This window comes from Notamacropus eugenii, chromosome 2 (genome assembly GCF_028372415.1).
Source record: "Notamacropus eugenii isolate mMacEug1 chromosome 2, mMacEug1.pri_v2, whole genome shotgun sequence".
NCBI classification, from domain to species: Eukaryota; Metazoa; Chordata; class Mammalia; order Diprotodontia; family Macropodidae; genus Notamacropus; species Notamacropus eugenii.
In genome coordinates this window covers 341,734,949-341,759,389 of record NC_092873.1, presented here as the reverse complement: position 1 = coordinate 341,759,389, position 24,441 = coordinate 341,734,949, and the positions used below count along the sequence as shown (strand labels likewise).

The 24,441-nt window shown below is 39.6% G+C and overlaps 1 protein-coding gene across 3 annotated transcripts in view; it reads right to left on the bottom strand.

Annotated features, from left to right (window-relative positions):
• The window catches only part of MYO15B (myosin XVB), a 51,010-nt gene extending 29,079 nt beyond the window's left edge, over positions 1 to 21,931 (bottom strand). For all 3 annotated transcript variants that reach the window (XM_072645696.1, XM_072645698.1, XM_072645697.1), the window contains exons 1-3: positions 21,633 to 21,931; positions 12,764 to 12,890; positions 12,033 to 12,105 (exon numbers count right to left, since the gene is read on the bottom strand). In XM_072645696.1, coding sequence (XP_072501797.1) covers positions 12,033 to 12,071 — 39 coding nt within the window. In that variant the 5' untranslated portion in view covers positions 12,072 to 12,105; positions 12,764 to 12,890; positions 21,633 to 21,931. The remainder of the gene's footprint in view (positions 1 to 12,032; positions 12,106 to 12,763; positions 12,891 to 21,632) is intronic.
• Between the last annotated feature and the right edge of the window lie 2,510 nt (positions 21,932 to 24,441).

Below are 24,441 nucleotides of genomic sequence, written 5' to 3'. Positions count from 1 at the left end.
ACCTAGCGATACCACTGCTAGATTTGTATCCCAAAAGAGATTAAAAAAACAAAACAGAAAAGGACCTGTATGTACAAAAATATTTGTAGCAGCTCTTTTCTGATGGCAAAGGAAATTGGAAATTGAAGGGATGTCTGTCAACTGGGGAATGGCTGAACAAATTGTGCTATGTGATTACAATGCTATACTATTGTGCTATAAGAAATGATGAACAGGATGCTCTCAGATAAACCTGGAAAGATTTACGCAGACTGATGCAAAGTGAAATGTACTGTGTACAAAGTAACAGCAATATTGTAAGATGATCAGTTATAAATGACTTAGCTATTCTCAGCAATACAACAATCCAAGACAACTCTGAAGGACTTATGATGAAAAATGCTATCCATCCCCAGAGAAAGAACTGATAGTGTCTGAATACAGATTGTTTTCTTCAGGTTTTGATTTATTTATTTTTTATTTTATTTTATTTATTTATTCATTTAATTTTTGTCTGTTTTCTTTCACAACATGACTAATATGGAAATGCTTTGCATGGCTACACATGTGTAACCTATATTGAATTGTTTGCCTTCTCAAAATGGGGGGTGGGGAGAGGAGGAAGGGAGATAATTTGGAACTCAAAGTTTTAAAAATGAATGTAAAAAATTGTTTTTACAGGTAACCAGGGAAGAATAAATTGCTGAATTAAAAAAAAAAAACTTCTGAACTGGCAAGAGATATTACATTAAGGATATAGGAAGCATCAATGAACAATAGTTCATTTTGTCACCTCCTGTATTGAAGCCTTTCCTGATTTGCTTGGAAGTTAGACTTTTCTTCCTCTTGAAATCATACATTCTTTGTATTCATGTGTCTGTGGATGTGTTGTTTTCATCCCCAGTGGAGTGTAAGCTTTTGAGGGCAAAAACTGCTTCATTTTTGCCTTTGAATCACTAATGCCTATCATGGTGCTTGGGGCAGAGTCAACACTTAATATTATTGTTTCTTGAATTAAACTAAAAAATATGTGTTGGGGGAGGGGGCACGAGGAAGCTGGATACAGAAAGGTCAGACTGGGAGGCAGCTACAATGTTTGTTCTAAGAGTAAGTTGACAGTCAGCTGTTTTCAAATAGAACTCTTCACCATTGCCTTGTATTATCATCCCCACCCATTGTTTTTATTTCTACATACATACAGTAGCTTCCTCCTGATCACAGTCTCTCTGCGTTGGTAACTGTATCCCTCCAGTGTCTATTTCCTGTTCGGCTGGGGATTCTCTGAAGCTGGAGAATATTATGATGATGATTAATTGTTGCCAATTGTATGGTGCTTTACATACACTATCTCATTTGATCCTCATAACAGCCCTATGAGGTAGGTACCACAAATATATTATACCCATCTGGCAGATTAAAAAAAAAAACCTGAGACTCTTGTTCAGTACTATCCAACTCTTTATGACCCTATTTGAGGTTTTCTTGGCAAAAATACTGGAATACTTAAATATTTTCTTCTCCAGATTATTTTTATAGATGAGGCCAATAGGTCTAAGTGACTTGCCCAGGGTCACACAGGCAGTAGATAAGTGTCTGAGGCTGAGTTTGAACTCATGAAGTTGAGTCTTCCTGATTCCAAGCCCAGTGCTCTATCCACTGCACCTCCTAGCTGCCCATAAACTGAGACTCAGGTAAGTTAAATGACCTGTTCAAGGTCACTTAGCTAACAAATGTCAGGGTTGAGATTCAATGTCAGACAGTTTCTAGCACATTCACTATACACATTGGTCATTATATCCCACTGCTTCTCTGTTGGAAGGATCCACAGAAGACAGTTTGCTATTAGACAAGATAGGTCCTTAAGAAAGGGACTGTGTCTCCCATTTTGAACATGGGATTCCCTGAAGATATGGATTGTGTTATTTCCTTTTCCACCCTCTCCTCATTAGAATGGGATATTCTCTAGGGCAAGGAATCTGCCTTCTTCCACATCCTATCTCCAGAATACAATACAGATCCCAGCACACAGGGGCTGCTCAGTCTAGGATGTGAAAGAAAAGAGAATCTCTTTGCTGTTTACTTCACCCTGCTCTTTATCAACAGGTTACCTGGATGAGTTCTGTCCCCACCCATTATTAAACATTCCATTTCTTGATTCACTTATTGGCCAATACCTGCTCCCAGGAGCAGGGCCTAGAAAGACCAAAACTGGTCTTTGTTATCTGGTAAGTGGATGATCGAGCATAATTATACGTGTGGAAGCGAAAGGAGGAGTGGGTAGGACTTGGTGTAGCAGAGGTGATCTCCAAGTGACATTTTTGAAATAAGGGGTGGAGAAAGAAGTATTATTGCATAATGATTGTAATACCTATGACTAACCTTTATATAGCTCTTTAAAATTTGCCAGTGCAAGTATCTCATTTAATCCTCACAACAACCCTATAAGTATTACTATTCCTGTTTAACAGATAAGGAAACTGAAGCTAAGCAAGACAGACAGACTTGCTCAGTGCCACAAAATTAGTGATTGAGACAGCATTTGAACTCATGCCTTCCTGAATCCAAGTCCACCACTCTACCTCCCAGGCCACTAAGTTTCCTAAAGTAAAACAAATACACATATTAATTCCCCAGGGATGGAATTCATTCATCCAATCAACTAACCAAAAACATTTATGAGGTGCAGAATCTACGTACCCTCTGAGAGATTGAAGTCTAGTGGGAGCTAAGACATGAAAATAGGTGGCCATAATACATACATCCTCTGTTGTCACTGGTAGGAGACTCTGGACGATGCCTCGCCATGGTTCTGGAAAAGCCCTATTGCCCATGATTGATGATCCTGAGATACCACTATCTTGTAGCTAGAGAGATGGAATAGTCTTCTGCTCTAAAAGACAGCCTCAGTACAAGAGGACTTGTTATGTGCTTGTTATGTTCATGAAGTCACCAAACTGCTTCTCCCATTTGGCCTATGGAAACTGTGCTAGTTAATTTACAGCCATTATACAACAGGCAGATTGAAGTTATCAGAATATTCCAAGATTGAGGTGAATTTGGCTTTTTTCTTGCTCTGTCTTTTGTCCTTGTGACATGGTCTGCCCTCCCTCTCTCATATGGGGTTATCAGGTCTGAAAATAACAGATGTGCAGAGGGCTATATAGGGCTGGGCTGAGAAGAGGTCCAGGCAGCATTTCCCGGCAGGGATGGGTATCAAGATGGGCTAGTCCCACTGCAATTCTTCCTAGGAAGGGGGTGGGGAAAGGAAAAACCATTCATTAAGTTCCTACTATGTGCCAGGCACTGTGCTAAATGCAAATATTGTCTCATCAGAGTCTCACAACAACACTGGAAGGTAGGTATTTTTATGATCCCCATTTTACAGTTGAGGCCAACAGAAGTTAAATGACTTGCCCAGGGTCACACAGCTAGTAACTGTCTGAGGCTGGATTTTAACTCAGGTCTTCCTGGCTTCAGGCCCAATACTCTTACATATTGAACCACATAGCTACCTAGAGCAGAGCTAATTATGGACAGAGTCTAATAGCACTGTTCACCATCACCACTGTTCAATCAATCAGTCAACAAGTACCTACTATGTGTCAGGCCCTGTGCTAAGTTCTGGGGATATGAATATAAAGAATTAAATAATCCTTACTCACAAGGAGTTTATATTCTTTTCTCTTAAATTTTTAAAAAAATTATATATAATATTTGTCTCTAATTATATGTCAAAACCATTTTTTAACATTTTTTTTTTTATTTTGGAACTCTCTCCTATCCCCTCCCTGAGACAGTAAGCAATCAGATATAGGTTATACATGTGCAATCATGTAAACCATTTCCATATTAGTCATTTAGTACAAGAAGACCTGAATGAAAGTGAAAAATAGCATGCTTCAGTCTGTACTTAGATAGTATCAGTTATTTCTCTGGAGGTGGATGATATGCTTCATCATCAATCCTTCAGGATTGTGTTGGATCATTGTATTGAGGAGAATAGCTAAGCCATTCACAATTCTCTATCATACAATGTTGCTGTTACTGCGTACAATATTCTCCTGGTTCTGCTCACTTCACTACGCATCAGTTCATGTAATTCTTTACAGGTTTTTCTGAAATCATTCTGCTTGTCATTTCTCATAGCACAATAATATTCTATCATAATCACATAATCACAGCTTGTTTAGCCATTCCCCAATTAATGGGCATCCCTTCGATTTCCAATTCTTAGCTACCACAAAAAGAGCTGCTATAAATATTTTTGTACAAATAGGTCCTTCCCCCATTTTTTATGTCTTTGGGATACAGACCAAGTAGTTGTATTGATAGATCAAACAGTATGTACAGTTTGATTACCCTTTGGGCATAGTTACAAATGGCTCTCCAGAATGGTTGGATCAATTCACAAAGAGTTTATATTGTAGTGAGAGAAGAAGGACATAAGCACAGACAGAATAAATGTTAAAGAGAATAAATTCAGATATGCACAAAATAGTTAACCACGAGGCATTTAAGGAGGGGTCACAGTTCAGGGGATGCCAAAAGGTTTTATGTAGGTGATCTTTGAGCTTTGTCTTGAAGGAGTAAGAGGGATTCTATTCTTAGTCTTAGTAGATCTCTACACTTAGAGAGTATATTCCAGACATGGGGAGAGCCAGTGCAAAGACACAAAGTGGGAAGAAGATGCCAGCGTTAGGTCCTAGCAATGTACCCAGATCACAAGTCACAGTCCCATTCCAGCAGTACTAAGGTAGGTTTTCCCAGTGCACCTTCCCTACTTTCTCTGGAGCAGGTCGATATCAAAGGAAGAAAAGCTGAAGCCAATCATAATGGGGAGATTTGGGGAGATGCAGGGCTAGTGGAAACTATTCATCCGCAGGGCCTATGAGGCCAGGATAATAGCAATCAGGATCTACACTGATCCAGTACTTTGAGGCTTAGAAAACACTTTATGCACATGAGCGTAGTATTTTCCTTCCTCTGTAGAGCTAGTTATCTCTTTCTTCCCTTTCCCAAAAGGGCTAGGGATTTATTCTCTTTTCTCAGGTTTCAAGGAGGGAAAAATCCTTTCCTCTCTATATTAATAGGCACATATTGTTGTTCAGTGTCCAGCCCCCCTCACGTGGGGTTTTTTTTGGCAAAGATACCGAAGTGGTTTGCCATTTCCTTCTCTAGCTCACTATACAGAAGAGGAAACTGAGGCAAACAGGGTTCAGTGACTTGCCCAGGGTCACACAGCTAATATATATCTGAGGTCAGATTTGAACTCACAAAGGTGCATCTTCCTGACTCCAGATCCAGCACTCTAATCACTGAGCCACCTAACTGTCTATCAGGGCGTATGATTTGCTCACAAGTTCTCCTGTAAAGCGAAATTTTAAAGTACTATGCGAAGCATCAGAATTACTATTATAGTTATCTGTTGAGGATAGCCACAGCCCTTGTGGTTTATCAACACCTTTTCCTAGAAGTGTCGCCGTCATCATGTAAACCACCCCTGCCACATCAGCTTGCCCAGAAATATCCTTGGTAACCCCTAAGCAAGTCCTTCCATCTCTGCCCTTAGTCCTGCCATTGATTCCATGCCTAATTCCTGAGGCATGTGACCTCAAAGCCACATACATCAGTGCTACCTACTATGATTGTGATTTCCCATGAGGTCAAAGAGCCAGGAGCACAGGGTATTGGCTACGACGACATGTCTGCCAGAAACAAGACAGGTAAGGACAGCAGAGCTAAGCCTGGGCTCCCTGCCCAGATTCTCCAAGGTAATAAGAGGTTACCAAGCATCAGTGGCATTCCCCAAAGTGCAGAGGCTGGGGAACTCTGTTATATAATGTCTCCTAGAGGAGAGGAGAGGGTCAAAGTCAAAGGTGGTGCCTTATGTACATACATACTTAACTGTTTACAAATGAAAACAAGCATTACCACATCACTAGTCTAAACAGTACTTGTTATATGAGGGTGAAAAAAAAAACACCACAAGTTTCATACATCGCAAAATATCCTTCCATTGTAACACAGAAGTAATATTATCAAATGAGTATCAGTGAAGTATGCTGTTGTTTCTAGCATTGTTATTGTACAGTGCTGTAGATAATCCAGCCCACTGAAGAACAATGATGATGCATACACATGGAGACTCATAGAAGATATAGGTTCTACATCAATGCCAACTGCCCTAGTTCCACATCCACCTCTAACTTTAGTCATCCTAATATTCACTGTTAGCACAGCAAGATGGTGTAGTGCATAGAGTGCTGGTCCTGAAATCATGAAGACCTGAGTTCAAATTCAGCCTCAGGCTCTTAGTAGTTTTGTGACCCTGGGCAAATTGCTTAACCCTGATTGCCTCCAAAAAGAAATATTCATGGTGATTCTCTGTAGACTCTCTTCACTCTGTAGGTATTTTCAGCAACCTGGCAATGGTGTAGATCTCTGTCCTCCAGGTCATGGCCCCAGGTTCCTGTCATCTAATCCAAGGGTTTCTAACCTTTTCTGTGTCATGGACCCTTTGGCAGTCTAGTGAAAATCATGGACTCCTTTTTAGAATAATGTTTTTGAATGCATAAAATACACAGGATTGCAAAAGAAACCAGTTATATTTTGTTTCTCAATGAACAAAAATCCATCTTATCTCTTACCTCCCTACCCTATTGTAAAGGATAGAAAAGGGGGGTGGAGCCAAGATGACAGAGTAGAAGGATGGACCTGTAAAAACTCTTCCCCCACATCCCATAAAATACCTGTAAAAAATGACTCTAAACAAATTCTAGAGCAGCAGAAACCAAAAAACGACAGAGTGAAAGAGATTTCCAGTCCAAGGTGGCCGGAAAGCCAATAGGAAAGGTCTATCTCACCAGTCTTGAAACAGAGTGCAGATGATGGAATGCAGCCCAGCCTTGGCCACATAGTGTGGCAGGAACAGGACTGGAGCAGGCCTCAGGGGGCAAAATCCCCAGCAGCAACTGGGGTTCCCAGATTCCTCAACCCACAAACACCAAAGACAGCTTCAAAGGTATTTTGTTCCATCCTTTTGGATGAGGAAGAACAATGCATACCATCAGAGGAAGACATCACAGTCAAGGCTTCCACATCCAAAACCACCAAAATAAATATGCAAGTGTCTCAGGCCATGGAAGAGCTCAAAAAGGATTTGAAAATCAAATAAGAGAGGTAGAGGAAAAATTGAGAAGAGAAATGAGAGTGATGCAAGAAAATCATGAAAAGTGAATCAAAAGCTTGCTAAAGGAGACCCAAAGAAATACTGAAGAAAATAACACCTTTAAAAATAGACTAACTCAAATGGCAAAAGAGGTCCAAAAAGCCAATGAGAAGAACGCTTTAAAAAGCAGAATTAACCAAATGGAAAGGGAGGTTCAAAAACTCACTGAATAGTTCTTTAAAAATTAGAATGGAGCAGATGGAAGCTAATGACTTTATGAGAAACCAAGAGAATACAAAACAAAACCAAAAGAAAGAAAAAATAGAAGACAATGTGAAATATCTCATTGGAAAAACAATTGACCTAGAAAACAGATCCAGGAGAGACAATTTAAAAATTATGGGACTACCTGAAAACCAAGATGAAAAAAAGAGCCTAGACATCATCTTTCATGAAATTATCAAGGAAAACTGCCTGGATATTCTAGAGCCAGAGGGTAAAATAAATATTGAAAGAATCCACCTATCACTTCCTGAAAGGGATTCAAAAAGAAAATCTCCTAGGAATATTGTAGCCAAATTCCAGAGTTCCCTGGTCAAGGAGAAAATATTGCAAGCAGCTAGAAAGAAACAATTCAAGTATTGTGAAATACAACCAGGATAACACAAGATCTAGCAGCTTCTACATTAAGGGATCGAAGGGTGTGGAATAGAATATTCCAGAAGTCAAAGGAACTAGGACTAAAGCCAAGAATCACCTACCCAGGAAAACTGAGTATAATACTTCAGGGGAAAAAAATGATCATTCACTGAAATAGAGGACTTTCAAGCATTTTTGATGAAAAGACCAGAGCTAAATAGAAAATTTGACTTTCAAACACAAGAATGAAGAGAAGCATGAAAAGGTAAACAAGGTTGAGAAATCATAAGAGACTTACTAAGGTTGAACTGTTTACATTCCTACATGGAAAGATAATATTGGTAACTCTTGAAACTTTTTCTTAGTATTTGAGTAGTTGAAGGGGTTATACACACATATATAGACAGAGAGCACAGGGTGAGTTGAATAGGAAGGGATGATATCTAAAAAAATAAAATTAAGTGGTGAGAGAGGAATATATTGGGAGAAGAAAGGGAAACATGAAATGGGGCAAATTATCTCTCATAAAAGAGGCAAGAAAAAGCTTTTTCAATGGAGGAAAAAAGTAGGGAGGTGAGAGGGAAAAAATGAAGCTTACTCTCATCACATTTTGCTTAAAGAGGGAATAACATGCACACTCAATTTGGTAGGACAATTTATCTTACACCACAGGAAAGTAGGGGAGAAGGGGATAAGTGAGGTATAGGGGAGATGATAGAAGGGAGAGAAAAATGGGAGCAGGGAATAATTAGAAGTAAGTACTTTATGGGAGGGGACAAGGTCAAAAGAGAGAATAGAATAAATGGGGAGCAGGATAGGATGGAGGGAAATATAGTTAGTCTCTCACAACATGACTATTATGTAAGTCTTTTGCAAAACTACACATATATAGCTTATATTGAATTGCTTGCCTACTCAGTGGGGATAGGTGGGAAGGGAGGAAGGGAGAGAAGTTGGAACTCAAAGTTTTAGGAATGAATGTTGAGAATTGGTTTTGCATGCAAATGGGAAATAAGAAATACAGGTAATGGGGTATAGAAATCTATCTTGCCCTACAAGAAAAGAGAGAAGCTGTGGATAAGAGAAGGGAGGGGTGTGATAGAAGGGAAGGAAGATTGAGGGAAGGGGTAATCAGAATGCACGGTGTTTTGGGGTAGGGGTAGGGGAGAGATGGGGAGAAAATTTGGAACACAAAATCTTGTGGAAATGAATGTTGAGAACTAAAAATAAATTAATGAATTAAAATTTTTTTAAAAAGAAAAAAGAAAAGGATAGGAAAATAAAAAACATGTTAACAAATGGTTGGTTAGTTGCTTGTTGTCCTTCATTCCTAAAGAGGACCAAAATGACATCTCTATGCTAGAGTCAAGTTTCAGTGTGTCTGACTGTGGCTGATCAGACCAATATGAGCTCAGAATGCTCTACCACGGGTCAGGCACAAATAGTCCGCGTGAAAATTTGGGGTGCATACTCTAAATTTGCACATTCTGTGTTTCCTTTGATCTGTTGAAATTCTGCTTTGTTCATAGAGCACAGTACCTTCTCTCATGTGGGCATGCCATGCTAAACCATCCTGTGCCAGTAACTCCCATGTCATGCAATCAATTTCAAAGTTCTTAAGAGAGACTTTGAGAATGCTGTTGTATAACTTCTGATCACCATGTGAATGTTTGCCTTGTGTTAGTTCTCCATAAAACAGTCTTTTTGGCAAGGATACGTTTTTGCATTCAAACAATGTGGCCAGCCCCTTGGAGTTGTGCTCTTGTTGCACTGATCATGTCCAAAAAAAATGTCTCAGCATGAACCCTGAGTCCAAGACTTGAGTAACACATTCCATCATGGGCCCTCTGGAACCATGGTTTGTCATTGTATTGATACGAGTTTCTAAGTCTTTCAAAGTTATTTGTGTTTACACATTGTATACTGGCAATATTGTGTGATGATCAACTATGAATGACTTAGCACTTCTCATCAGTACAGTTCCAAAGGACTCATGATGGAAAATACTATCCACCTCCAGAGAAAGAACTGATGGAGTTGGAATGCAGATCAAAAGCATATTATTTTTTCCTTCTTCACTTATTCATGTTCTTTTCCTTTTAGTCTGTTTCTTCTTTCACAATATGACTAATGTAGAAATATGTTTTATGTGATTGCATGTATATAATCTTACAGTTGCTTACAGTTTTGGGGAGGAGAGGATGAAGGAGAGAAGGAGAAAAATTTGGAACTCAAAAAATTTTTTAAATGAATGTTAAAAATTTCTTTATATGTAATTGGGAAAACACTATTTTAAAAAAATTATTTGTCTTTATAATGTTGCTGTTCTAATATAAATTGTTTTCCTGGTTAAGCTCCTTTTACTTGTCTGACCATTCCTTCTCAGTCTCCTTTGCTAGATCTTTGATCAGGTCATACCTGCTAATGGTGGATGTCCCTCAGGGCTTTGTCCTCCCCCTCTCCCTTTCTCTCTTCCCTCTATACTATTTTTGCTGGTGATCTCATCAGCTTAAATGGATTCAATTATCATCTCTATGCTCAAGGTTCTCAGATTTTCTTATCCAGCCCTAACCTCTCTTCTAACCTGCAGGGTCTCATTGACATCTGCCTTTTGGACATTTTGAATTTGATGCTCCATAGCCATCTTAAGCTCAATATGTCCAAAGTTGAACTCATTATCTTTCTCCTCAAGCCTTCTGAACTTCCCTATTCTATCAAGACCACCACCACCTTCAGTCACCTAGGCTCACAACCTAGGTGCTATCCTTAACTTGTCACTCTCTCTCCCCACCCTACTCCCATATCCAATCTGTTGCCAAGTCCTGTCTATTTTGCCTTCATAACATCTTTTGCGTATTTCCCTTCTTTCTTCTGACACTACTACCCCCACCCTCGTACAGGTTCTCCTCACCTCATACCTGTACTATTACAATAACCTGTTGGTTGGTCTCCCTGACTCAAGTCTCTCCCCACTTCAGTTCACCTTTGACTCAGCTGTCAGACTGATCTTTCTTCACAGTGTTACTCCCCACCTCCTTCAGTAAACTCTAATGGTTCCTTATTACTCTTAGGACCAAAAATAAAATCCTTTATTTGGCATTTAAAACCCTGCCTAACCTGCCCTACCTCCATTTTTCTAGTCTTTTTACATCTTACTGCCCTCCATCTACTTACTCTAGAATCCAGTAACACTGACAGCCTTGGTACTCCTCACACAAGACACTTCATCTCCTGACTAGGCATTTTCATTGACAGTCCCCCAAGTCTGGAATTCTTTTACTCCTTATTACTGCCTCCACTAGATTTCCCAGCCTCCTTCAGAATCCCAGTTAAAATCCTACTTTCTACTTTGTTTTCCCTTAATTCTTGTGACTTCCCTCCATGGATTATTTCTAAATTATTCTGTGCATGACCTGTATGCACATAGTTGTTTGTATGGTTCCATTATACTGGAAGTTCTTTGAGATCCAGGACTGTCTTTTTGCCTTTCTTTGTATCCCCATCATTTAGTACAGTGCCTGGTAGGTACATAATAGGCACTTGATAAACGATTGTTGACTTGACTTACCTTGACTTGTGGTTCTGTTCACTTCACTCTGAATTGGTTCATGTAAGTCTTCCCAGTTATCTCTGAAACCATCCTCATCATCATTTCTTATAGCACAAAAGTATTCCATTATATGCTTATATGTTATATTTGGTCTTACATACCAATAATTGGTATACACCTTATTATATCTACACTACAATTATATGCTGTATATATACCATATTTGGTATCTACTTATATACCATATATAAAGCACTAGGAATACATATTCATGTAGAAAAAGTCCCTGCCCTCACGGAGGTCACAATCTAGTGGGAGGAGACAACAACAACACCAAAGGCAGCTGAAAAGGATGGGGGAGAAGGTTTTCTGGGCACATTCTAGGACCATGATGAAGAAGTCCCAAAATGACAAAAAGCAGTGGAGCTGGTGAGAAATGAGGAGTTGACTGTCCTGGATTTTGGTAACTTGTGGCTCCATCCTCCAATCAGATGGTCCCTGAGATTCCTGATGGCATGATAGAAAAGTCTGAAGAAGTCCCAAAGCAGTGTAACTCATGGGAGATGAGTCCCTGAGCTTTCTTCCGTATGACAACCCTTCAAATACTTGTAGACAGTTACCATGTCCTAAGTTTAATCTTTTCCAGGTATCTAGTTCTTTCAACCAGTTCTCATATGTTATAGACTCAAAGCTTACCAATCTCCTCTGAATCTTCTGTAGCTTATCACCGTCCATCTTAAATCATGAAGCACAGAACTGAACAAAATAGCTGTAAGAAATAATGGAGGGGGTGATTTCAGAGAAATCTGGGAAGATGTATGAACTGATGCAGAGTGAAATGAGCAGAACAGGAAGAACAATTTATATAATAATAAAAATGTTGTAAACACAAACAACTTTGAAAGACTGAGGAACTCTGATCAAAACACAATGACTTACCACAAATCCAGAGGCATTATTCTAAGCACCAGGGACACAAATGGAACAAATATATTCTGGCCTATCACAGCACCAGGCTGATACATCACCTTTTCAGTGTTCTAGGGATACCCTCAAGGGTTTCGGAGTATGTTGTCTCTAATACCATCTACTTGAGCCCCCATCAGTTTTATCCCCTCACCGTTAGGTGACAATAAATTGTGCTCCTGTTCCACTTAACCACTTAATATCAGTTAGCTTTCACAAACACATATTTAATTCAAAGTTAAAACAAGAAAAAAAGTATAAACATTTCATCCAACCCCTTGGAAGAATTCTTACCTATCCCACCTCAGTCTCGGAGAATAAGCTTACTCTTAGGTAGTGTCTACACAACATTGGACCCACAAAGTTCATGTCCAAATGTGACATGACTGTAGTAGATGAGTCCTCATCTCAGTTACTGCTAGAGTGGGTTCCAAAAGTTACTTTAGAAAGTCACTCCTTACCCAGGGCATCATGGCTGAACTGGTTGCAAAACTTGACACATTCTTGAACTCCCAGATTCCTGGAGGCTCACTTTCCCAAACTTTGGAAACTCATAAGATCAGAACCTCCAGATTAATCTCTTGTCTCCTGAAATGAAAAAGAATAAAAGCTGAGGCAGTCGCATTTTCAGAGGGCCAGATGGCCTCAGATGGAAGATGGTCCAAGGCTCCTCCCCTTATCACACTATATCTTACCAGATGTTATTTATAAGAGTCAAAGAGATCCACCAAGATCTAGCAGCCAAACAATTTTCTCTTGTAGCCCAAGAGAAAATGGTGGAGGCTCACTAAGGCCTTTTGAAAGGCATCATGAGTTATGGCTATACAGTCAATCAGAAGCCTTTTCCCAACCATGTAGTTAGCATATTAGAAATGGTTACAGATGTCTACACATCTGCAAGTCCCTTCAATGTGCTTCTACTACATATCAGCTACATATCAACTACATATCATCATGATTCTGCAAATATCAGTCCCATTACATATATACAATTAAAGAATTGGCCCCTACTCTAAAAGGGAAAGATAAAACATAGATGGTAAAATGAGGATAATAATAAGCGGAGCTAAAAAATTGGAGGGTTGGAGTGGGTACAGGGGGCAAGATTGCTGGTTGGGACACAGAGCAGTCCAGAGAATAAGTTGAGCCAGCAGTGAGGCACATTGGAGGCCCCTCACAAAATGGCTCTTGACCATGACCCTACTCTCCTATCATGTCAACCGAACCAGAAACTTGGATTCCACTATCTGATATCCACTATCTCTGACTCTGATAAGGGAGTTTTGCTCTATTTTACTGGGGCCCAGACCTCTACAACACTACAAAGATGACTCTTTACCATATCCCAATGAACGCTTCCCTTCCCTTCCCATCCTCCCTTTCTAACACCCATTTATTTGTTGTTTTCCCCTACTAGAAAGTAGACTCTCTGAGGTCTTACTGGCTTGTATTTATATTGTCAGTTCTTAGCACAGTGTTTGGCACATAGTAAGTATTTAATAAACGCTCTCTTCCCCCCACCCCCCATCTCTCTCTCTCTCTCTCTCTCTCTCTCTCTCTCTCTCTCTCTCTCTCTCTCTCTCTCTCTCTCCTCCACAAGAGCAAGATCAAAAACTTTGCTAAAATCTAGGTAAGCTGTGTTCACAGCAACATTCCCCTCATGTACTACTTTAGTAATCCTATAAAAAATGGAAATGAGGTTTTTCTAGCATGATCCTGTTCTTGGTGAGGTCACATTGGATTTTTGTAATGGTCACTCCCCTTTCTAGAGATTGGTCAATGATTTCATATTAGTGACCCTTTCTTGAAATTTGCCAGGAATCAAAGGCAAACTCCCTGGCTTAGAGTTTACAGACTATACTCTTCTACCTTTTTTTTTTTTTTTTAAAAACAAGGACCACGTTTACCACTGTCCAGTTTTGTGTTATCTGTTCTTCCCATCTTCCATGAACTTTCAGGTATCACTGACAGTGGCTCCACAATCACATCTGCCAGTTCCTTCAGGATCTGAGGTGACTTGGATTTATCAAGGGAAGTCAGGCTCTCTCTTACTAATCTTGGGTTTGACTACCTTTTACTGTTTATGGAGTTATTTTTGTTCTGTCACTTCCAGGGTAAAGGTCATCCTCCTTTGCAAAGAAGATAGAAACAAAGTAAGAATTGAGCAGCTTTTGTTGTTTAGTCGTATTTGAATTTTTGTGACCCTGTTTGGGGCTTTCTTGGCATAGATTCAGGCAAACTTTGGTATAGATGTTTGCTGGTATAGATACTAGCATGGTTACTTGGCAAATTAGATATAGGAGTGGTTTGCCATTTCCTTCTCCAGTTCATTTTACAGATGAGGAAACTGAGGCAAATAGGGTTAAGTTACTTGTCCAGGGTCAAGTATCTGATAAGTATCTGAGGCCAGATTTGAACTCAGGAAGATGAGTCTTCCTGATTCCAGACCCAGCACTCTATCCACTGTATCATCTAGCTGTCCCAAAGTTTGGCAAAGGTCAAATCCTAGATAGCTCTTTAATGAGTTGGGGAATCTTTCCATTTCCTTGCTTGGTGCCTTGTACTGGAGAGGGTCACTAAAAGTCTAGGTGACACAGTTCATAATCAAATTCAGTATTTTACATTTTTCCGTATTTCCAAATACATAGTAGCACAATTTAAAAAATAAGCATCCTTTTTACAAAGTCCTGATAGGTTATTGCCTGTCTTATTGCTTACAAAAAGGGTCTTTTCCAATCTAAAAACCATAAGGAAAGAGGATAAAAAACTCAAGTTTATCTTTTTGGAGGGAAATCCTGATCCCCTAGAAAATTCTCCGACCATGAGGGCTCTCTGAACGGGTACTAACAATCTATTGTTGACTGGAAGTCTTCCCTTCAGCCTTCAGGTGAGAAAACAAATTGATTTGGCTTGGTTCTTGAGTCACGAAACTGACCCATCAGCTCTACGGTACTGAGGTCGTTGCCCTCTCCCTCTCTCATGCAGGGGCCTCTCTGCTCTGGACTCAGGTGGATACTACATAAAAACAATCCCAAGGAGACTGGGATACTTTGCCCTCATCTGTTCCCAAAGGGAGTCAAGGGGCCTCTCTACTCTGAACTCACACATACTGGTCAGATTTAATCATTGACTAATTCAACAAGGAAAAGAAGCTCAATATTCTGATCTTAAAAGGAAAGGTTAGTCCCCACAGAACTTCCCAGCCCATGTGGAGGTCTCCCTACAAAGAACAGGGACTTTGAGTCAACTTCATATCACCCCTTCACACTCTAGTAAGAAGCTAAACTCTCCTAGATGAAAACTCTTCCATGATTTTCTCAGTGCCTAAGGCCATCCAGCTGGAGTCTAGACAATGTTTCCTAGCTGTTCCTTTTGATTTGCCCACAGAGGGCAAACCAAAATTTCTCTAGGGTTCCCTGTAGCATGAGGGATCCCCCTTCTAAGTTTTGATGAATTTCTTTGGGGTATTTATTGCAAAGGATACCTGAAATTTCCCCCCTTGGATCCCTATCACTGCAAGGGCATTCCTACTGAAATTCTAAACTCACCAAATAAGAGGATAAACTACTCTTACCAATTTAGAGATAATAGAAAACAGGATTTAATAAAACATGAAAATGTATGAGGTTCCCAAGAAAGGGGATTAATTGCTTTGGGATAGTTACTCTGGCATTTCTAGGTCAGCAAGCAAATTTTATACTGTGGACCTATAGTTTAAAGGATCTCAGAAAAACAGTCTGAACTAATGTCATAAATGAGGCAAAAGTGGGCAGGGAGGAGACCTGGCTAAGGTCGAAGCTCACCTTCCTCCATTCCCTCCCATGTGGTTCTTTCTCAATGGAGTTCATCTGGAATTCCACACTCTCTCTAATTTCTGGAATTCAATCACTTCTCAAGTCAATTTATTTGGTAATTTATTGATAATCCCTGGAGAGTGGCCATGTTTCCTCAGTCTATCTAAATATAATTATGAAGCACCATTTCAGTTTGAATGGTACACTTAGTCTAATGCCTAAGAGTGATTAATCAGTTAAGACATATTCCCACTTAGTTAAAGTATCAAGGCTAAAATAGGGTGAAGTAGTTTGTACCCTATCCTTTTGCAAGTATCTGGTTACGGTGAGGAATGCATGACCCTATCCTTTTTCCTAAATGAGTTTGGTTGTCTACTTCTTGAGGGGGGAGAAGAAGAGATTCAAAGGGGTGGTCAAGGAGAAGCCCATTACCTCTAGTACCACTTAAAGCCACTGTAGAAGACAATGAGATCCAAGCAGACTGGTCAATGACATACTGAAATTAATGGGAGGGGGGAGCCCCATACCCTGGGAAAATAGACTGAACAGTGGAATAGATAATGCCCCAAACTCCCTGGTTACCTAATCTCCCCACCCATATCAGGTTTTACTCTACAAGAATCTGTAGTCTCTCCTGACTAGTGGGTTGTGTCTCCCTTAAGCTGGGGTCTCCCTTAAGTACATCATACTTAAGGGGCAAAAGAGCCTGCTGGGTGTATTGTATTGTGTGTTACCCCCAATAAATGCCTACCCTTGATTTGGAGACAGCCTGAGCAAATTCTTTCATGACAACCTTGCACTCCAATATTTTTGGGTGCCCATGAACTTCATCAGTTAGAAAAATAGAGATGTACAGAGATAGATCCCTAGTTCAGGGTCGGTCCCTTCACCTCTCACTTAGACTATTGCAATATTATTGTTTCAGTCATGCTCATGAACCCATTTGGGATTTTCTTGGCAGAGATATTGGAATGGTTTGCCATTTTCTTCTCCAGCTCATTTTACAGATGAGGAAACTGAGGCAAACAGGGTTAAACAACTTATCCAAGGTCTCACAGCTAGTAAGCATCTGAGGCCAGATTTGAACTCACAAAGATAAGTCTTCCTGACTCCAAGCCCAAACTCTATCCGCTGGGTCACCTACTTGCCCTATATTATTCCTCTCACTTTTCTATGTATATATGTATGTGATGGAGTGATGGGGCCTGGATCCCTAAAAGGAAAAGTCCATGTCTTTGAAAGCAGTCCAGTCCCTGAACTAGATACCGGCAACCTAGACCCCAGCATTTCACCTGAGGTATCTGGCCCATCCCAGCCCACTTAGATACCCAACAATCCTTTTAACAGCCCTTTCACTGTGGCAGTAGGACCACTTAACTCCTTTCATTGTCTGCCCCTGGCCCACCCCAGGCTACTTGCCACTCCTTAATCCCATCTATATAAGTATCAATTTTATGCCCATTAAGTTGCAGATTTCCCTGGAATCTTGCCCCGGTGCTATAATAAACCTCACTACTTTGACTCAAAGAAGGCTTGAGTAATTCTTTTTAGGCACACCCCTCTGTATCCTTACTAAGGTTCCCAGTACCCCAAATGGAAACAGCATGTGTGTGCATATACCCCTCCCCCAATCTCTTAAACTTAAATAAATATTAAAGGTACTGGCTACATTATTTATTAAAAATGTAACAAACAATAAAACAAAGTCATAAATAATTATTGACAATATATCAGAGAAAGATCACAGTCAAAATTGCCTTTAACCATCAACCATCATTAATTACAACTCTGACTTCTCAATTCTGGAAACACAGTCCCACCCTTCAGTTCTCTTAGGATACCAATTGAAGTCTTCTCTCAAGAATTTTTACATTTCTTTAGAAGAGAGAGGTTGGATCTTGTTTTCTCTGTCCTTTTCTTCAGTCCTCAATTCAATAATTAGTTAGTAGTCTTTCCAGAATGTTTCCAGAATATCAGTTAAACTGTCTCCTCAGTCTCCTCATACAATGAGAATTGAATTGTTAATCCAAGATTCCATTTTCTATGGGAAAGGCTTTTAAAATGGATGTTACACACTATGTCTCCTTTAATTAAGGGACTGGAGACTCTGCCTCATTCAGAGAATGACCTGGTAGTAGGATTAGGTTTGTAGTTATTTGAAGATGACCAGAGGAAGAAGGAAGAAACTGAGGGGTAGTGATTTGGTGATTCCCCAGTGGAAAAATATACCCAGCTTCATAGAGTTGTATATGAGAAACGTACTAAAATTCACCCTGATGTTTGAAAACTATTTTATATGTCCTGATTGCTGCTGAAATGGACATTATTTCCCCCTCCCTGGGGCCCCTGGGTTGAGATAATGTCTGTTAAGTTTCTAGGCAGGGTTGGGCCTAGTAGCCACTTTCTGTTAGTGGCTACACTTTCTGTTGTACCCCTTTGCCTAGCAGCTGCCTGGGCCCCCTTCTCTGTTGTACCCCTTTGCCTAGCAGCTGCCCGGGCCTCCCTCTCTGTTGTACCCCTTTGCCTAGCAGCTGCCTGGACCCCCATCTCTGTTGTACCCCTTTGCCTAGCAGCTGCTTGGGCCCCCCTCTCTGTTGTGCCCTCTTGCCTAGCAGTACCTAGGAACCCCTGTCAAAACTGTTCTGTGAAAAATGTGTGCTATTGGAACTGCAAGGCTGTACCAGGAAGTGCTAAGAGGCTTAAAAGGCACACACACCTTTGTTCGGGGCTGCCACCTTGGTGGACAGCCGCCAGCTAATAAAGACGCTCCCGAATTCTCAATTAACTCTTGCCTGTGCTTGTCTCGGTCTGTCCATTTCAGCTGCCACTATGATCGAGCTATTAATTATCAAATCAAGTTACATAATATGTTTTCTGTCTTCTTAAAATACTTCCTCACACTTTAAACCATCTGAAACTGACACAAAAGTATCCAGAACAACTATCTAGGAACAAGAGGGGTTTAGATAACCCACATTCTTCCAAAACTTTATCTACCTTTCATAGTTTCAGTCAGAACTTAATTTGTCTTTCCAAATCTCTCAATCCTATTCTTCAGATTATTCCACACTTTTACATTTTAACCATAAGACAAGATGGCTCATAAGTTATTACTTTTTACTAGCATAACTGTACTGGAATCTTATTCTAGCTTGAACAAAGCAAAGAGGTAAGTAAGTAACCTTATAGTTTGATGAAATTATGTCTTTGTTTCACAAGTTTGTTATTCTTTCCTAATTATACTCACTCTGGAAGAATGAGATACTTCGGAATTAGATCTTTTACACATAATAAATTCAAATGCAGATTTTAACTCTGACTTAGGCCATAGAATGACTACAAATCCAGATCAAAACAGCAAGATCTCTTCTGCTTTACAGCTTAATTTAAAAGTAAATTATTTTGAAATTTTAGTAGCCCTTCAAAGAACCACACAAGATTTTTCAAAACATTCTTTCTAAAAGTATTTCCCTTTCTTTAAAAACAATCTAAAATTTATTTTGATGTTCACTAAACTTTTATGAAGAAAATTAGTTGGAAACTTTTAAATGATAGGTATCACCTTTATGTGGGATGGCTCAGGTCCCTACATAAATCAATTACTCAGAGGCCTCTCAAAGTGATGACAGAAAAGAGTTTTATTCGATTCTCGAGAATCTGGACAATCCCACAGCAGTTCACCTGGAGTAGGAAAGCCGAAGATAAAAATCAGAACAGTGATTTATAAACCCTAACGCAAGTCCCTCCTCCCCCCCACTGACCATTATCCTCATTAGCTAAGGATATGGTCTTACATTCTAGACACGAAATCTAACCAATCCCTTTGAAATGAAGACATCGAGGAATTACGCAAGTTTTGTCCAATCATTGAGACCCCAGTACACCACACAGTTTTATACCTTATATGGAACTATTCTATTCCAAAAACACTGCAGCCCCGAGCCTCCAGGCCCCACCTCACCCTTGGGAGAAAACCACAATCTGAGGAGTCTTCACCAAGTCTATCCCACTCACCTTCTTTCTCCTTAAAACAAAAATGAACCTTTAAAATTGGGATTCATTAAAACTGAGCTGTTACAAAAAAATGTCAGTAAGTAATATAAATTCCCAAAGTATTATAACAAACTGAATGATTAATTGTTGCAGTATTCCTAGATATCACAAAAATACCTTAATCAAAAAGGTGTTGTGATAGAATCTCACATTGGTAACAGTAAAAGACTGATCACAGAAGAACACTACTGATTTTTTAAAAATCCTTTTAAACAATGGGAACATCTTAAGGTGAGTCTTACATAGTTTACATAAACTTCTGCCCATGTTCTAATTTCAGATAAAAATAATATTAGATTTCCCAGTAAGGTTACACAAAAGGACTCACATGTTTTGCTGGTCACTTGTTATTGATCACAGAAATTTGCTATAGAAGGAAAAAGTAGGGACATGTGACATCCCAAATATGACAGGATAAAACTTCCTTTACTCTGTTTGAATTCAAAGAAGAGTGAAATTAATGCAGACAACTATACCCAAATTCATACTCAAATAAAAATAGTTATGGTCCCAAATGTCTTTTACCTAACCAGGAAGTCTCACTAATCACAGCTTAGAGCCAGATACGGTTATTTCCACTCTCATGTAGTTACAATAAGCAATAGGACTCACATACATAAGGGATTCCATTTAACATCTTTCCTTCTCAAATTTAAAACTTGTCCTGATGTGAAAGCCAATTGTTAAAAATTCTTTCTATTTATTACAGCTTCAGAGGAAGTCCTATTCATTGTTTGGGAATTACATAAAACAAGTTCCTTTCCTAGGGCTGATGATCTTGCCCATACAAATGGGAGGACTATTCTGAATGGGCAGAAGGAATCTAAATAAAGTTTTCACTCCATTTCCTCTTTCCATACACAGTAATCACTTAACAGTTTTGGGTTTTAGCATTAAAACAGTAATCCCAAATAACTTAGTTAACAATCCTGTAATTTCATAGAAGATAGCCAAATTGTTTTAGCTGTAACTTTTTAACATGCAAAGGTGGAAACATCCGATTTTCTAAATGGCAATTACAAAACATTATAAGACAAAGTTAGCAGGATTGATAAAGCAACATAACTGGTTTCACACAATTTTCTCCACATCTTTTTAGTTTCAACAGAATTCAGATTAAAAATTGCTCTAACACCATTTCTGGATTACAGTGGTCACTCAATTTTCACACTCTAAGAGAAATTCAGAAATACAATCTTAGAAATACAATTTTAACATGACAATAACTTCAGATGGTATTATTTGCATTTCCAGAAATTATTGATATTAATTGTGCTAATTAAAATCACTTTGAAGTTAGCAATTACATTAGAGAAATAATAATATTGTATGTAACATACCAGTCATTATGTTAAGCATTTTACGATCATTTTATCATTTTGATCCCATAACAAACATAATTATTTTTACTTTTACAAATCAGGAAACAGGTCAAACAGAGATAAACTACTTTTTGCATCTGAAACAGAGAAGTGAAGCTTACCAAGAGCAGAGAAGCTGGTGTCCCAGCAGCAGTGATTTTTGCAGGGAGAGTTTAGTGAATGCTCGCCATGTGCCTGATTCATCCAGCTTTGCCTTCTCCCCACAGATGTAGAATTTACTGAGCCTAAGGCAGTTTGCAGCTGCTGGGACAGGTTGGGCAGAATGTATAGGACCTAGGTGACATTTCCAAGCTTTACCTAGAAAGGTGGACTAAAAGGTTTGCCTATGTCACAGGACTGTTAGAATCACTGCGCGTTGCTGCCCCTAAACTTCTACCTTCTCCTCTCCATAATTAGATCTGGGATGAGAAGGGTTAACATGAACTCTGGTGGTTGCTAGAGAATTCCCATTCTGAGATACTCTCTTAACCCTGAGAGGGAGTGGAGAATGTTAGGTGATCCGGGATTAGTAAGGTGAATTTCTAGAGCTTCCCACAATCTTAGGAGTTATTTTTTTTCCCCAGTAATTTCAAATGATCAGTTCCCGAATTTTTTTTTTTTATGATTAATCTCACAACATACAAATCTGCTAAAATGATTTTACCTCAGATGATATAACTTTCCATTGTAATTCCTGGTTGGCCAGACCAAAACAACAAGGAAAGGTCTTAAAGTTTTGTTTGTTTATTTCCCTAGCTGCAGCCCTTGAAGTCTGGCTGCTTGCATTTAAATCTTACAAGATAACAGACTCATTCACAGCACACATGATAGGGACAGAGACGTACACTGACGGACAAATTGACGACAGGACAAATACAAACAGAGCTCACACACACACACACAAAATAACACAGAGAGAGTAATTAGAAGCATTTTAGAAATCCCCATCATGATTGGCTATTATTATTCTGAGGAAAGGGGGTTGCAAGAATTCAAGTTCTGACAATAAGGGTAGATCCTGCAGCCTTTGCTCAGAGTACCCCTGCAGTTGGTTGTTGGTGGGGTGGACAGCCTTGGTGCCCTGAAGTTTCTGACTAACAATCTTAAAGAAATAGGCCCCAGGGGAATAGGTTCAGGCCTCTAATCCATAGGTGGATTGTAACTGTTCACTTCAAGACCAGAGTCCTTAAGGGAAAGCGAGAAAGGGAAATGATGGGGAGGGAGAAAGGAGGTGAGGAATAGGGTGGAGAGAGTGTAGGGGAAGTACAGACTGGAGCCCTTGAAGAAGAAAGGACTTTTGCCAGTACTGGGCTAGTGCTGAAGCAGCTCTGGGAGCCCTAAAGGGAAGAGGCTTCTGTCTTTTGTTCTTGCTCATCCATTTCAGCAAGCTCAAGATGAAACGTTCCCATTGCTGGCTAGATGTTTTGTTGGCCTTTAAACTTAATTTGGTTTTAAAATAAAGTAATTTTGACTGGTCCAAAAGAGCCCTGTGGTGGCCAACATAATTTAGGGCTCTCTTTAGTTGATTGACACTAGTGCTAGCAATACTTGTACTAATTTTCCTGAGATCAGTCGTCAGAAGAGACCGAAGTAACGCAGAGCGATTTAACGTGACTTAAACCCGACCCCAGAGTTAGTTTAAAGTGAATTTGAGGATGTCTACCAAACCAGTGGGAGACTTTAGGAAACTGGGATTGGGAGGACTTACCTCAACCCCGTCAAGGCCCAAAACTCCAGGAAAAACAGATCCTGTTGGTGCCTGAGTCCTGGTGTTGGCAAGGTGAGGAAATGTCCCTTCCGTTCCTCAGTTCCAATCCATGTTGGGTACCGTAACTGTTGACCTGAAAGTTTAGTTAAAGAAATGGCAACAGGCTAAATGCATACATTTTTTATTATTTGTTCTAAATTCCCCTTAAAGTAATGGTTACATAGTACTATGGAGCCGGATATTATCTGACTACTGATACAAAAATTGGCCAGGCTTAAATCTGTTTTAGGACAAAGAAGGTGTTCCGTGTCCTTCAGATTTATGGTCTCCATGAGTGATTAACTAGACCATTAGGAAGGAATTTCTTAATTGCATAGGTTGTAAATACAATAAAATAACAGAGTTTGACAAAGTTTCAATTGAAATTATGACCCAAGATGTCTGTGTTTTCTTTACCATTAACATGCCATAACATAGTATATGTCCACAAAATATTAAGATATGTACAACATCCCATTATTCAGAAAAAGTATCTTAGGTTAAAGGTCTCTTAAGGAATGCTAAGTCAGCCCTGTCTGGCTTTTGTTGACATAGGAAGAGGCATTCTCTGAGTTTGCTTCAGAGAGAACAAAGATTATTCCAAAATTTATATTAAATATTATCAGTGTGTATATGTAAATACGTATACATATATATGCAATACATACATACATATGCATACACACATATGTACATGCACACACATATATGTACTTCCCCTTCCTTTGAATAGCCACCACCCCCAGTTTCAGGCCCTCAAGACCTCTCCCCTGAAGGCAATAGTCTCTTAACTGCTTCCCCTTCCAATACATTTTCCATACAACTGCTATATTGATTTTTCAAATGTACCTCTGACCATGTCACCTCTGAGGTGGGAATTCATGGGGTGGGTTGGGGGAAGAAATAGCTTAAGGTGTTGCCCAATTCAGGCTATACACTTTTTCCATTAAAGGCACTAAAACTATCTTCCAAACAATTAAAGACCCTAGACATTGATTTCATTTCTGGGTGCCCTTAGTACAAAATGCAGGGCATAAGTGGTCACCTAGTCCTTCCCCTTGGACTCCTGACCTCCTAGGGCAATGTAGAGAGATAAGAAAGCTGTGTCCAAGTGAATAATGCTGTATCCTTGTCGAGTATCCTTTCCCAGACCTAAATAACCTTCTCCTGCTATGGCTAAGTAA